Raw genomic sequence first — 14,937 nt, 5'->3', positions numbered from 1 at the left:
TATCGTGATTTGTTATCAAATAGTTGAAGTCTAATACAACAACTTACACGAGGAACATGCCTGGAAGATTTCAGACTTGTTTACATCATTCGCTATTAAACAACTGTCTCCAATATGACAAAAAAATTAAGTCCAGAGATTTGTATGTAGATCAACAGGGAAATATCTCGCCTATTAACTATTATTCAGCAAAGCATAAGAAATATTACATTGACTTTTAAAATGCTAATAATTTCCAGGATTTCTCCAGGAATATTAAGAAAAACTTTAACATTCCCTGATATTTTAAGGCTCTCACCATGGTATAAACTGATCTGATTAAGATTTTTTTTTCTCCACAATTTTAGTCACCTCTTTACAGTTATCTAAATAATCATGTGATGTGACATAAATTTTTTGTCCAAGTAAATCCTGTTTAAAATAGTGTGGGACACTTCTGTAACATGTCATATCACCTGCCCAAATGTGAATCTAGTCACACAAGGCAAATATATAAAATAAAGTTTATTGAAATTAGTAGTATTACATTAGTGTCGCAAATAAACACATTGAGTTCTTAAAACATTCTATATATTTAAATTTGAAACTTATATTAGATTACAGAAAAGATACTTTGAGGAGTCAGTACAAGGATTCAGTTATGGAAAATTTAAAAGGGTAGTCCAGAAAAACCTAAAGCCTATTTCTTTTTAATACACCACATTCTTACACACTCCAAGGTATAACTGACATGGAGAGGACACAAGAAACCAATCTCAGAACATTTGATATCATGTGATTAAGAAACAAAAGCATTTATTTTTCCTATAACTGCTTTATGGTACTGAAGATTTCTAAGTCCTCTGGTTTTTCTAGGACAGGATGGCCTATGAAGCTCCAAAGCCAAAAGAGAACAAACAAACAAAACTGACCGACTTCTCAAGAGTCCTCCAAAAAGCAACCCTCTGCAGAACGCCAAGGAACCAAACACACATGGGAGGAGATTCTACAAAAAAACCTACAAGAAATCATCAGGTCAGCATACGAAAAGAGTCCACACATCCACAGACCTGCCCTGTATGGGGCAAAAAAATAGCAGCCGGCTTTGTAGGTTCTTTGATTTGAATAATCAGAATGCATTCAAGCCAGCACGTTCAAAAACAAACGGATCATTCAAACAAAGAGAACTATTTCACACAGAGATCACACAACATTTTCCAACAGCACACAGCTGTATGCAAGAGGGGTTTTCTTCAGGAGGGAAAGTTTCAGAGCAGATAATATCCAGCTGGAGTGCTGACACAGGGTGACGACTCTAAACTTCAGCAAAGTTCTTCAGTTGAAAACTATAATTCCCAGCAGAAAAAGCACACAACTAATGATGTGCTTGTCCTGAGCTCTGAAAGACCAGGATGAAAAAAACTCATCCAATTAAAGCCTGTGTTCTTCAATGCCCTTCTCAGATAGAGAGCGAAATAAACGGCGTTGCAGAAGAGTAAAAGGAAGTGTGGTTGATCAATCCTCCTTGACATGGCAGCTGGAAGAACTTGTGCACAATGAACAGGCTTAGTCTTCGTCATCATTTTCATCAAATTCATCATCGTCATCATCATCATCCTCACCCATGTAGGAGACAGGAGTCTCGACCCGAGAGCCACTGTAGTGAGAGTCATTAGAACTAGAGGCCATTGTGCCATCAGCCCCACCGTCGCTGTCAGATAACCAGAAAGAGGGGAAAAAAAAAAAAAAGGAAAAAACACAATTTTCAGTTATTGGTAAATTGTTTCTTTAAATCAAAAAGCCAGACCAGTAAACTACAGATTCACTGATGTAACGGCCACCAGTATTTAACAGCCAATTATTGACCAAATTGAAACAAATCGACAAACCTTTTTTTTAAATCATGACAACTGCAAAATGAAAAACTGATGGTTTATTTATATAATTAGCACAATTTGTAAACTCAATCCAGAAATAATGATAGCCACAGAATGTAGAAGGGTTGGCACTTGGCACTCCCAAGAATATGTCATATTTAATTTTTAATCACTCAAATTTAGGAAAAACCGCCATTACAGAAGTGATGTGTGAAAGCGGCACTTACCTATACATGAGGTAAATTCATCCAAAACACTTTCAAACCAGCAAACTTTGACTTCTGAGACATTAGTATGGTATCCACTAAGGCTACATGATTTATTGAGTTAAGACTGAAATTGCAATATGGTCTTTCTCGATGACTAATGCCGAAAGTCTGCATTTAAAAACAGACAGCATTGAGTAGGCAAGCAGCACTATCTAGGCATCTGGATGGCATTATTAATTATCAATTATACCACGACAGAACTTAAAAAGTTGGGGGACCACCCCTGGAGTATCAAGTTTGAATCCAGGGCATGCTGAATGACTCCAGCCTGGCTTCCCAAGCAAACAATTAGCATATTTGCTAGAGTGGGTAGAGTCACATAGGTTACCTTCCACGTGGTCGCTATAAGGTGGTTCTCGATCTCGGTCAGGACGCGTGGCGAGTTGTGTGTGGATGTTGCAGTGAATAGCGTGAGCCTCCCACATGTGCTTGGTCTCTACGGTAAGGAGCTCAGCAAGCCACATAACGAGTGGACTGACAGTCTCAGAAGAGGAGACAACCGAGATCCATCCTCCGCCACCCAGATTGAGGCAAGTCACTGTGCCACCACGAGGAATCGGAGCACATTGGGAATTGGGTATGCCAAATTGGGGAGACTTAAAATGCCGTTTTTTTACCTTTGGTTAAAATTATTATTATTATTTTTTTTTTAGAAATATACAAATATTTTGTACCCCTCTGTTCATTTTTAAAACATAATTTCTGTGAAAACAGTGATCTGATGACAAAATAAGTGGCAAAATATTGGTATCGGTCAATAAGTATTTGTTAAAACCGATATCGGCCAAATATTTTCCATACAGTGTGCATCCCTATAGTAAACCTTAAGTTTGTAAGATATGAACCTCAAGAGATTATAACAATGGCATTTCCCACACAAGTACTTAAGAAATGTCAACAATACTTAACGCAGGGGTCGGGAACCTATGGCTCGTGAGCCACATGTGGCTCTTTGTTATAAATCAGGTGGCTCGACGGGTGTCTCATCCACCAAAACTAGGGCTGGGATAAACGATTATTTTTTAAACGATTAATCTAGCGATTCTTTTTTCGATGCATCGATTAATCTATCGATTCGTTTTTTCAGTCTGATTCGATTTCGATTCGATTAATCGACTTGTGACAACACTGGTAATACCGGTTTCATCGGGGGTGGGGGTGTATAAAATGTTAAAAAAAAAACATTTGCCAGGAGTTTGATTGACTGGCGATCTGATCAATCAATCATAATACTCCATTTTTGTCCGATAAAGTAGTCAGGAGAGAGAAGATTAACGTCGGTGGATTTGAATTTGAATAATGGATTGTAGGCTACTGTACTGACATCTTTCCGCGGTTAAAACAACAGTCCTTCTGATGTAGGCTACATTCATGTTTAGCCTATTTGATGCTATAAATTAACCAAGGAAAAGATGATCGGTTCACAAGCAGCTTTAACTGAGGCAATCTGTCACGACACATTAAAGAGCCACAAAATAGTAGGCCTATTTATGGTTTAATTTTCTTTGAATGACCAAATTTGAAAGTTAAGACTTTATTAAATGTTACCTGCTTGGTGCTGTCTGTCAGCGCGTTGTCAGTGTCCTCTATGTATTTTTCACGACATTCATAGCTATAAGCGCATTATTAATAGCTATAGCTGAAAACTTTAGGTGTCGACAACGTGCTATAGCCTACTCCAACATCGAGTGCAAAGTGGGGAGTTGAAAAAAACTTACGGTGCTCTGTCATCTGCAGCTGCAACCGGGTGGCGCCTCTTAAGGTGCTGGTGCATTGCCGTGGTGCTAGAATGGAAGGCCATCTCCATTTTGCAAAGACGACATATCACGGAATTGTTTCCTTTTAAATTAAAGAATTCCCATACTTTAGAGGAACGAGTGCATGCTGCCTTGCAATTCTGATAGTCTGAGGAGCCACTCGTGTTGCTACTACTTGCCGGCACCGCCATCTTTTTTTTGGGTCCGACGAATCGACGCGCATATTTTGCGTCGACGTATTTTTTGCGTCGACGTCATCGATGACGTCGACGCGTTGTCTCAGCCCTAACCAAATCATTTTTAAACAAACCTTTTAAACTTTCTAGAGAGACTTTTCCAACAGAAAGTGTGGGTGCAATTGGAAAGCTTGAAGTCAATGACACCGTTTTGATTTCCTTTCTCCCGAATTTTACAGCCTACTTCTAGTGAACAAGGTTTGAAATGAACACCCACCAAATGCAGATTTTTCATGCAGAGTATTTTGCTGATGTACCAGCCACTGTGGAAGGTGACCTGTAAGACTTCTTGGAGTGTTATTTTACAATAAATTAGACACAAAAACGCATGTTTGATTGGTTATATTTAGAAGACCAGAAGAAAGAAAAGCCACCAATGAGCGTCTGATTTGATGTGTGCGCTGAGTGCAATGAAAGCGCTTCTCCAAGACAAGCACATGCATAGAGTTCTGGGTCTTGTTTTCCAATAAATATTGATCTTAGATGTTAAGAGCATTTTCTCCGAGCAATTTTTATGAACGTTCATTATTTTTTATGTGCAACCAGGGTGTGATATAGCACCCACAAAATGTGACGAGACGCAATCCAGTTCACGAGCTCCTCTCCAAATGCATTTCATGCACAAGTAAGTTTGCTCATCGGCAAAAGGTGTCTCGGAGTGACCCATGACAAGAAATGCAGTTTGAAGAAACACACTTTATTATATTTTTAAGAACAGACAAAAGAAGTCAATGCTTGTGTCTGATTCACTGTTCAGAGGCGTGCAACAGGACCCTGCCTCGTGAAACCAGCGCACGTAAAGAGTTTTCTCCGTTTCATTCAACTGAAACCTGTTTGCAAGAATAATGTAGTCTATGAGAATACAAGTTAAGTTCACTCTTACACATTGTGAACACAACTTTGCAGGTTCAGTAATATATATACAGGTATATTTGTATTAAATAAATAAATTCTAAAGTAATTAAATCATAAGGAAATACAAGAAACCTTCACTTTGAACCTAAAATTGAGTTCTATTTTTTTTTTCCTTTAGGCAGCATTAACTATTACCAAAACGCAATACAAACACATTTGATAAGAACACAAATTTTTTGGGAACAATAATTTTTGGCTTATTTATTATGATTATCTTTACATTTACAATTGTCTTTAGTTCTTAAGTTGTATGCTAGTAATTTTTACCTGTTGCTGCATACGGATACTTGCGTAATAGCAAATGGAGCCGTTGGAGACGGTAAATGTTTGGATTTGGTGAGGTAGTTATATAGAGGATTTTTTTATCAGTTTGTTATTTGTATTGCTTTTTCGTTTCGTATAAAGTGCAATTTGAATTTAGAAATGTCTTTCGTGTTTCAATAAATTACTAAAAAATTCACAGACCTTGGGGATTGATCATATAATCGAATCTTGATATTTTAAATGCGATTATCATTAAAATGTTTTTACATGTCCCCCAGCCCAAAATGGAAGTTACATTTTTCATTAAGTAGTTTCATGAATTGTTTTTGAGTAGTCTATGGGCAATATAAACATTTTATTTTATTGAAAAACGTTGTTTTTTTTAAATGGTAAATTATTTGTTTGTGGTATGGCTCTGGTATGGTATCTGCATCAACCAAAAATTTAAAAATTGTCTCCTTAATGAAAAAAGGTTCCCGACCCCTTACTTAACAGAAGAGCTATATTTCGTATCAGTGGAGAAGAGAAACACCTCACTGAAATGTTCAGTAATACTTTAATTTCAACTCAACTAGCCTTGGTGGAAAACTACCTGGGAATGTCAATACTACCCAGCTAACATGACCAGTGGACAGTGGTTGGTGAATTGTGCAGGTATGTCTGGAAATGATCATGGTGAACATGATTCAATAGCTACTCTCTGTACCCATTTCATTAATGAACAACCCAGATGTGTGCAATAGAAACTCACCTCCCAATATGATAGCGACCTCCATTAGCAGATGGCGCCTCTGTCATGTAGACATTACTGATAGGCCCCTGTGCCATCTCTGCATGCAACAAAAAAAAACGAATAATGAAGTCTTTTTACTTTGTTCAGTACACTTTGACAAATCTTCTGTATCCTACAACACAACTAAAGAAACACATAAATACTGTACAGGGATATCAAAAGTACTGATACTTGGTACCAAGACAAAACTAAAATTAAAATGACATAAAATAAGGTAACAATACCAGTCTTTCAGCAGTATTGGTAATACCAAGTACCACCCCAATTTGTTACCCTCATAGACACTTGAATGTGTCTAGCATGCTAGCACCTTGCAGTAATACAGCTGTGAATGTGAAGAGAAAAATGCTCTTTGGCTTGGTGTGGTATTAGTGTAAACAGTTGGTTGTTACATCTTTAATGATTGTAAACAGTCGAAAAAATAAATAAATTCTGAGGTGTCAAAAATACCAGATCTGTGCATCAGACCTGCACAAAAGACCTGCTGTCTATTATGTTATTAATATTAATCAAACAACAATATTGCAAGAAAAAGAAAACCCACTGCTTTTGGCTGGATGACTTTAGCAGCTTTTTGTATCTTGTTGAGTATCATTAGGCCTAAATAGGGAACATTTTGCTTTCTATGTAAGACACGACCGCAACGGCAAGTAGACTGAAGTGTTACAGCTTGTTGAATTAGCCAAACAATTGTTTCATGTCCCAGTGCAACTACAAACATGTTGTGTCAATTATGCTGACATTTACCCTCTGTACAAGCAGGTGTAAAAACGCGAGACAAATAGATGGCAGCAGCAAGTTAACAGTTAACAGACAGCCTCTCCCAGCCAACAAATGCACAGCAATATGCTGATAACTATCAAAAAACAACTCATTAAAAAAAAAAGAAACTGGCATTTTCATGAGACTTCTTAAGGCCAGTTTATACTTTGAGTCGAACCTAAGCTGTAGGCTCCACATGTGGTTTGCATTTTTAGTTCTGCGATTTCACAGCCCAAGTGCTAAGTGTATTGAGAGAAAATGCCTTCAATTCTGAAATAATTATACATTTAATAAATAAACAAAAGCAATGTAATTCATGGATTCAAAAGTATATTTTTATTATTATTGTAGCATTAAATGCAGAGAGAAAATAAATCAGGCAAATACTGAATGATTGCTCGAATCACTTAAAAGAACTAATATTGTCGACAAACATTTTCGTTGTCTAATAACTAGTCTGATTTCATTTAACATATGACATCTTTTGAAACGCTAATGATGATGCGGGAGAACAGCACTTCAGCTTGCGCTTGATTGAGGAGAAGAAAGAGCAGCTCACAGACCAGACACATTCTAAAGCAGCATAAGATATTTAGACTTGCTTTTAGAGCAAATATCTTGAATAACAGTGTATTTTTTCTTTAATGCACTGGCAGAAGTATGAACAAGTGAAAAAATACCCTTATCAAAATACACTTATATTTAAGATACATTCTCTTAAAGCAAGTCTAAAAATCTTATATGTTGCTGCTCGGGTAAAAGTATCTTGTTTTAAGGATTTTTAGATGATGTTAAATGGAAAACACTTGATAAGAGGATTTTTTGCAGTGAAACTTGTAATTAATTAAACAATAAAAATCTAAGTATTTTTTCCCCTTAAATTCAGTGAATGTCATTTAGAAGTATTTTTAAAAGATGAATTTGTCCTCTTTATTGTTAGTAAGCATGTTTAATACAGCCTTTTAAGTCGGGACACAAGCTGAATAATCGGTTAAGTGCTAATGATTAATCGTTGCAATAAATCGGTCGAATAGTCAAATAATCGTTCTAATAATCTTTGGTAAGTCGATTATAAAAATAATCGTTAGTTGCAGCCCTACTGTGTACCATACCGATTAAAGATTACAAGGTCAAAAATATTTTCAAATATGCATGGATGGATCATTCACAATAAGACCAGTAACTAGGGCTGGGTGATATGGCCAAAAACATTATCACAATATTTATTTCCATTATCATTCGATATTAAATCACAAAATACATTTCATACCATTAACGGGGGCGGAAGTGCCTTCCAAATGTTTGTTAGACCTCAAGAATGAATTAAACATAACTTGTTTGTTTAAAAGTAAACTCCAGAGTATAAAGTGCACTTAGTTTAGGATTTAATCCTACATAGATGTGACCTCTTTTCGATTAAATTTCGCCAGTTTCATCATTATAAGAGGAAATACTTTCTTGCCTGTACAGTGCTATGGATCATAACAAAAAACACACACAAAAAAAAAACATTTAACTAGGCCCTCAGTGTTTCCTATATGAATTTTGTAGAGGTGCTGCACCACATCTGAATTACGATTGCCGCTCTTAGGATTTCACATGGTTAATTTAATAGTATTGACTAGGGCTGCACAATTAATCTAAATGAAATCGAAACCGCGATATGACCTTTTGCGATTATTAAATTGCAAAGGCTGCGATTTCATTAAATAAATATAGTCTGCTCCCTTCAAAATTTATTTGCGATGCTCTGTCCAGTCTATATTAAGTTAGAGCATTGTTACAGTGTTTTTAGAGCGGTTCTGTGCTCCACAACTCCCTCTCATGCTTAGAGTAACAGGAGTGCTCGGAGTTCGGTTCCGTTTGCTTACGTGCGCTAAACGCTTTATTTACACTAAACTGGCGCGTCCTGCGTGAAGCGTTTTTTATTATTAACTGCGGTAGCAGCATCTCCGTCTCCGCAAGGCACATGTATCATAATAATAACGCGGAATACAAGATTGGATATAATTAAAACATCTTTATTAAATGATTATTGAGCAAACAGCATTAACAGACACACCTGTAGAGTCCAGAAACATCTCTTCATTCTCCTGTCATTTGTTTACCTCACGAGAGTGTGTCGCCCTTATTACACTCCCCCCCCCGGAAACAAGTTAAAGCGGAACTAATATTAACAACATCCAACAAAATGAAAAGGAACGAACGTACATACATATAATAAATCTATATAAAATATTAAGTTACTATAATATAATGCAATGCTAAATTAAATATAATAAAATAATTAAATGGTGACAAACGAACCAATATTTTTCACTTTAAATTTAATTACACCAATGGGTTATCAGTTCAACTTCAGTTTGACATTAAGTCTCATTCTTTAGGACTATCTTATATACAGTAAATAATAGTTTGTATAAGCCCACTAGTTTTTAAGGCCTATAATAAAGAGTAACATTTATATTTTGTGTATACTGAATTATTCAATCAACATTATTTTTGACAGCAAAAACTAGGCAAAAACTATGGTTTTACCAAAAGAGAATGTAGTTAACAGTGACATTGAGCAGAAAGCTAACATATAACCAGTTTTGACAGCTGCTGATAAAAAGTTAAATGATCAGCATCGATTGATGAGATGAAAATTGGAGATCGGTGTCAGATGTTAAAATCCTGATTTGCGCATTCCTAATATTTAAGTTGACTGTGTTTCAAAACTAATGTTGATGAATAGTGGGCTGAGACCCTATCACAAAATGGACAAAAACAGGTACACGGTGGATGGTAACATTTGGATATGAAGGAGACTTTGTTTCACTGTTTATATATTTATTTGTTTGTGGTTTAACTGAAAAAAGGTCTCAGTTTGGTTCTTTTTAAGAAGGCTCAAATGTGAAATCCCCATAGCCTTTTTGCAGTTGAACATGTGGAAAATATTGTTCACAGGTTTAACTATCCTTGTGGGGACCTTTGGTCACATGGGTCAAACCCGTTTGAAAGCAGTACAGAATTGTCTGTTGCAAAACTCTGATGGTTCGGTGATGAAACTAGTTTTAAACAAACAGACCTCACATTCTAAACAGCACTCACAAAGAAAACATAAATTAGAAGGCTTTTCAATTCTGAAATCACAACACTTATAAAAATGTACCACGGATTTACTGCAGTAACACCATATGTACTGTATATGGTAGTTGTGGCAGAAAAAAACGTTCTAAATGTGTTTACACTGCTGTTTTTCATTACAAATAGAACTCATAGTTACTAACCGAGCCATGCACGGTTTTACCCATGGTTACCATGAACTATTTCAAATATCAATGATAAAACTATGGATACTATATGACTATGGTGCATTTTCATAATTATGGACGGAGCTATCAGTTTTCCATCTGTGTAAAATCTGTACTCTTTTAATGCTCTTATTGTCAGAAAATGTATGTTGTTTTGTTTACCTTCAGAAATTCCAAGACATGACTGTAGTTTAATTAGTTTAATTAGTAGGAGCTTGATAAATGGAATCTGTAAAGAAGACCCACCTTATTCACACTTATTATTGACTTATTCAGTCAGAATATTTCAATTTAGCCATATACAAATTAGGTGTTAATTGTTTTCCACAGATGTTACTGTTATTAATATCATAATTTTCATCTGCATCCCAACCTCAAAATCAGTGATGTACTGTCAAATGTGCATTTCAATGCAGATTACATTCAATATTATTTACATGGGTGCTAACAAAGTAGGTGCCACATTTTCAAAGGGCCCTTTGAGGGCACAAATAAACCCTGATGTGACCCAAGCTGAAATGGAGTTTGACACCCCTGTTTTAATCTATTCTTTGACCAACACACATTAACACGGGTCCAGCGTTGCAGGCTTGTGGACGCACGCACAACAGCACTGCTGCTGAAAAAAATCCTAGGGGAGAAACAGCAAGCATTTAACTATTTGCTGTGTTCAGTCGATAGTTGTATTGCATCATCAGTGTTATCTTGTTTGGTAACCAACAATATCATATTAACCAGATAGCTAGCGGCTACTGCGACTCATTGAAAAATCTGAATACGGTTTCAAAGACAGCAGGGCTGCCTACAAATAACAGGCCGATTTCAGGACTGCGATTCAGTTAGCTAGTTGTTTAACTTTGCCAAACTGCTTGTGTTTTTAGTGATACAAACCTGATCAAATCATCAAGATGTAGAGCATAGGCCAAGTATAAAAAACTAATCAATTTTAACATTGCTATCGAAAATTATTTTTTCCATATAAATATCAATATTGTTTTAATCGCCCAGCCCTACCAGTAACATGAATTAACTAAATAAATAGGGTCAGTTTTGATTTAATGTCAACTTAAACTCTTTGGGTTTATTTTGGAGGAACATTCCAGGAAGAACTTTGAACTGCACTAAACACAGAAGTGCTTCACAAGCCATGCGCGCTATGAGTGCATCAACAACAGAACGCTCATTCATTAAGGTGCGCTGCATATGCAGACGATACAATTACTTATTAAACATATCCTTTGTGATCCACAAAACTATTTTTTGGCTTCATAAGACTTTGAATATAATGCACAAGTCATATGGACTACTTTAATGTTGCTTTTATGCATCTTTAATGTCATATTTTCATCCTTTTATCTTCTCTCTTTCAACCAAAAATAGCAATTTATGCCATTTTGGCAGAAAGTTTTTAACTGCCAAAATTTCAGTGCATCCCAAATATATCGTATCGATTCATTAGACATGGATTAAACCATATGTATTACTTTTATGCTACCTTTAAGTCCTTTTTGGAGATTGAGAGTTTTGGACCTCACTGACTTGCATTGAATAGATAGAGACATCATACATCTATGAAAATATATTTGTTTGTGTTCTGTAAGAGAAAGTCATATGAGTTTAAGACAGTATAAGGGTGAGTAAATGATGAGAATTATTTTGGGGTAAACTATTCCTTTAACCTCTGAGCTCATGGCAAGTATGTCTAGAGTAGTTGCTAAAATGTTACTATGGTGATTTTGTATTGCACTAACCTGTGACATAGGGCTCCAGTGCTTTGGGCACCAAGCTCCTGGCAGTCTTCAGGTCCTCAGCAGAGCATTTGCCCACTTCCAGCCCACAGGCCATGCCCATGCGCTTCAATACCTCAATGTCATCGTGAATCTCAAACATACAGTCAAAGTTGAAGAGGTACTCAAACCTGTCCAGAAATACAGGCAATCAGAAAATAAGTGCAAAGCGGGGAGCAGGCTGACTGTCAAAGCCTATAGCTATATATAACAAAGCCTAAAGCCAGTGAAGTTTAATTCAGGGTTTGGCTTTGATCATACTTGTCATTAGAGATGCTGCAGTCAATTACTGTTTTCTTGCTGGTGTTGACGATGATAAATGGCAAATGAATTACTGAATTGGCAGGTGGAGGCCTTTTATTCTGTTGTTCTCTCTGGCGGTTCCTCTGTACAAGGTTCTTAAAGGCAATTTGCTGCAAATTGTTGAAACAATGCATTAACTTTCAAAACACTTCAAAAACATTCAAAAACAATTCTTACAACAAAGGACAATTCTTACCTGTAAAATTAGTTCTTGGAGTTGTGACTGTTTTTGTCTGATTCTCTCCAAACGTCTTTGCCTCTCCACCTTTAATAAAGTATACATTCAGTTTAAGCTGAAGCATTAGTAAAATCTCTACAAACCATCACTGAAATACAGGACCAGAACACCCACCTCTAGGTTCTGGCACTCCTGAGCAGAATTGGTGGGCAGGCCAATCCATTTGATCTCCTTTTTCTCTTTGGAGATGATGTTCATGGCCATCAGCACATTGAGTGCATCGTACACACGCCGTCGAATGTTCTTCTGGTCATACACATGCTGAAGGGACAAACGTGACAATTAAAGCACTACCCATTCAACTATATACATGAGTCTTTTCAGAGCAAATGTATACATTTGGAAAAATATCTAATATGTTTAAGATTCACCCAGCCATGTTCAGATTGGAGAACACTGGTATGCCACAATGGAAAGAAGTTTAAAGAGTTGCACTTCTACATTAATTACAAAGCTCTGGATCAATGTCTTGCCAGAGGAAGAGGCTTACCGCATCATTAGGGGATATGAGATTATCACCAGAGCTGAACTCAGCTACAAGTTCATCTGCAACCTCATTGTAGGTTGTGACGCCCTTCCGCTGGACCTTCTCACAAACCTTCATGGAAAAATGCCTGAGGCCTTTCCCGTTCTTTTCCCCCTTCTTACACCTCTTTCTGAAGAAAAGGAGAACAAATAACAAATTATTGCTCAATATTTAACATATTACAATTGTTATAAAAATGCATTGCTGCAGTTTTGTAGGCATTTCCTGAAGTACTATAGTTGAAACAATGTACGGTGATTATACCAAAATGTTAATATAATGGTATGAAACGATTACCTATTCATGTACTATGCTATTTCCACAAGGTACTTGCCAAAAAACATGGTAAAACTTAACATTTTTATGCAAGTAGTTACAAGACATTCTTATGAAAGCTTAAAGTCCAATTCTAGAGTTAATTTTGAGAAGAATAAACAAACAAACACCAAAAGCATTCAAAGAACGTACAGAAAAATCACTTCATTCCACTGAATCTATATTAGAAAGAGAAACACATGTCTCATTCCAGGTTGTAAAGTAGTCTGCTGAAGTCAGGCTTACCCTGAGGACCATGGTGAGGCTTCTGATGGTTGACTCGGGGTGATAAACTGAGAGCTGGGTGTGTGCGGGCTGTTCATTAGGATCACATTGGAGCCACTGGGCCTCTGAGGTGTGCTTATGAGCTGTGATAGAGATATGCTGCGTTTTAGAATATAGATGTGTACGAGTAAATGATTAATAGAGTACTCGTTCAGCTTTAAATGTTCTACTAGTAAAAACGCCACTCAAATGTTACAATTTGATTATCATTTGTGCCTTTGCCTGCCGTAGGTACCAATAAATCTGCTTCTCTTACCTAAATCTTGCCATTACAACTCAATGTATTGGTTAAAACTGTGGATGTATGACATTGTTAAATTAATAGTTTACCCAAAGAAAATCGTCATAATTTTTAGTAGGGCTGAGAAATGTAACGCATTAATTTGACGCATGCCCCGCGCATAATCAACAGGAGCGGATTTACTGTACGGAGAATGTTGACTTTACCAACAAGCAGTGAGCCAGGTGTGGGAGAGATACGGGCAAGCTGTCATATCTCTTTGCATTGCCTGAAAACACTTAATAACTATGTCATCTGAACCAGTGTCAAATACAAAACCCAGCGTGTGAACGATAGACTGAACGGCAACCAGAGTAAATAATAGTTTTGAGAATTTAAACTTTAGCAAATAAAACTTTAGCATTACATTTTTTTATATCTGTACGTAAAGTGTCTAATAATGCATTAGCAACACTTAAATTTCTCTTGCCAATAAAGCTTGATATGAATTTAATCTGACATTTCGATACATATACTTGTTTCCAAGATTTATACCTGTAAAAATGTGTCTTTATCCACAAAACACTGAATATTTTATCATGTTTATATTTAAAACATTTCAATAAATTAATTCTTGCGAGTTCTTTGACAGTATTAAGTAAACATATTTATGATTATATTTTAATGTTTGTTTTAATGTACCACGATTAATCACCGAAAACGGAGCGATTAATTAGTTTAAAATATTTAACCGTTTTACGGCCCTAATTTAAAGTGATTGTTTTGCTTAAAGGTGCTGTAAGTGATATTTTTCATGGAAAAGTATTAATTGTTTTTACTACTCCCTGAAAGATTACTGAAATAATTGTCGTGAGATAGGTCACCGGTCTCGGTGACAGCTTTAGACTCTGTAAACAGCAAACAAACATGTGTCAACGGACAATGATGCTATCTGCCTGTCAATCATTTTCCACATTCTCATTGTATTGTAGTTGCAGCGAAATATTGAGGCATAATGCCTTTTTTATGCCATGTTGCTCATTACAGTTGTCAGTTGAGAGCGCTGTTTTTACAAAACCGATTTAAACCACATTCAAACTTAAATCCTTGAAAAA

The 14,937-nt window shown here is 36.3% G+C and overlaps 1 protein-coding gene across 4 annotated transcripts in view; it reads right to left on the bottom strand.

Moving 5' to 3' along the window:
• Positions 1–522: 522 nt before the first annotated feature.
• Positions 523–14,937, bottom strand: part of LOC127654760 (transcription factor Dp-1-like) — an 87,254-nt gene continuing 72,839 nt past the window's right edge. For 3 of the 4 annotated variants that reach the window (XM_052142107.1, XM_052142105.1, XM_052142108.1), the window contains 8 exons: positions 13,564–13,685; positions 12,967–13,132; positions 12,591–12,737; positions 12,435–12,503; positions 12,197–12,348; positions 11,900–12,066; positions 6,049–6,127; positions 523–1,690 (listed from right to left, as the gene is read on the bottom strand). In XM_052142107.1, coding sequence (XP_051998067.1) covers positions 1,546–1,690; positions 6,049–6,127; positions 11,900–12,066; positions 12,197–12,348; positions 12,435–12,503; positions 12,591–12,737; positions 12,967–13,132; positions 13,564–13,685 — 1,047 coding nt within the window. In that variant the 3' untranslated portion in view covers positions 523–1,545. Of the gene's footprint in view, positions 1,691–6,048; positions 6,128–10,233; positions 10,780–11,899; positions 12,067–12,196; positions 12,349–12,434; positions 12,504–12,590; positions 12,738–12,966; positions 13,133–13,563; positions 13,686–14,937 lie in introns of those variants that run through there. The other variant, XM_052142109.1, reaches the window with a different exon arrangement.

This window comes from Xyrauchen texanus, chromosome 14 (genome assembly GCF_025860055.1).
Source record: "Xyrauchen texanus isolate HMW12.3.18 chromosome 14, RBS_HiC_50CHRs, whole genome shotgun sequence".
NCBI classification, from domain to species: Eukaryota; Metazoa; Chordata; class Actinopteri; order Cypriniformes; family Catostomidae; genus Xyrauchen; species Xyrauchen texanus.
Note: the sequence above shows the minus strand (reverse complement) of the source record. Positions and strands in the feature narration are given on the sequence as shown.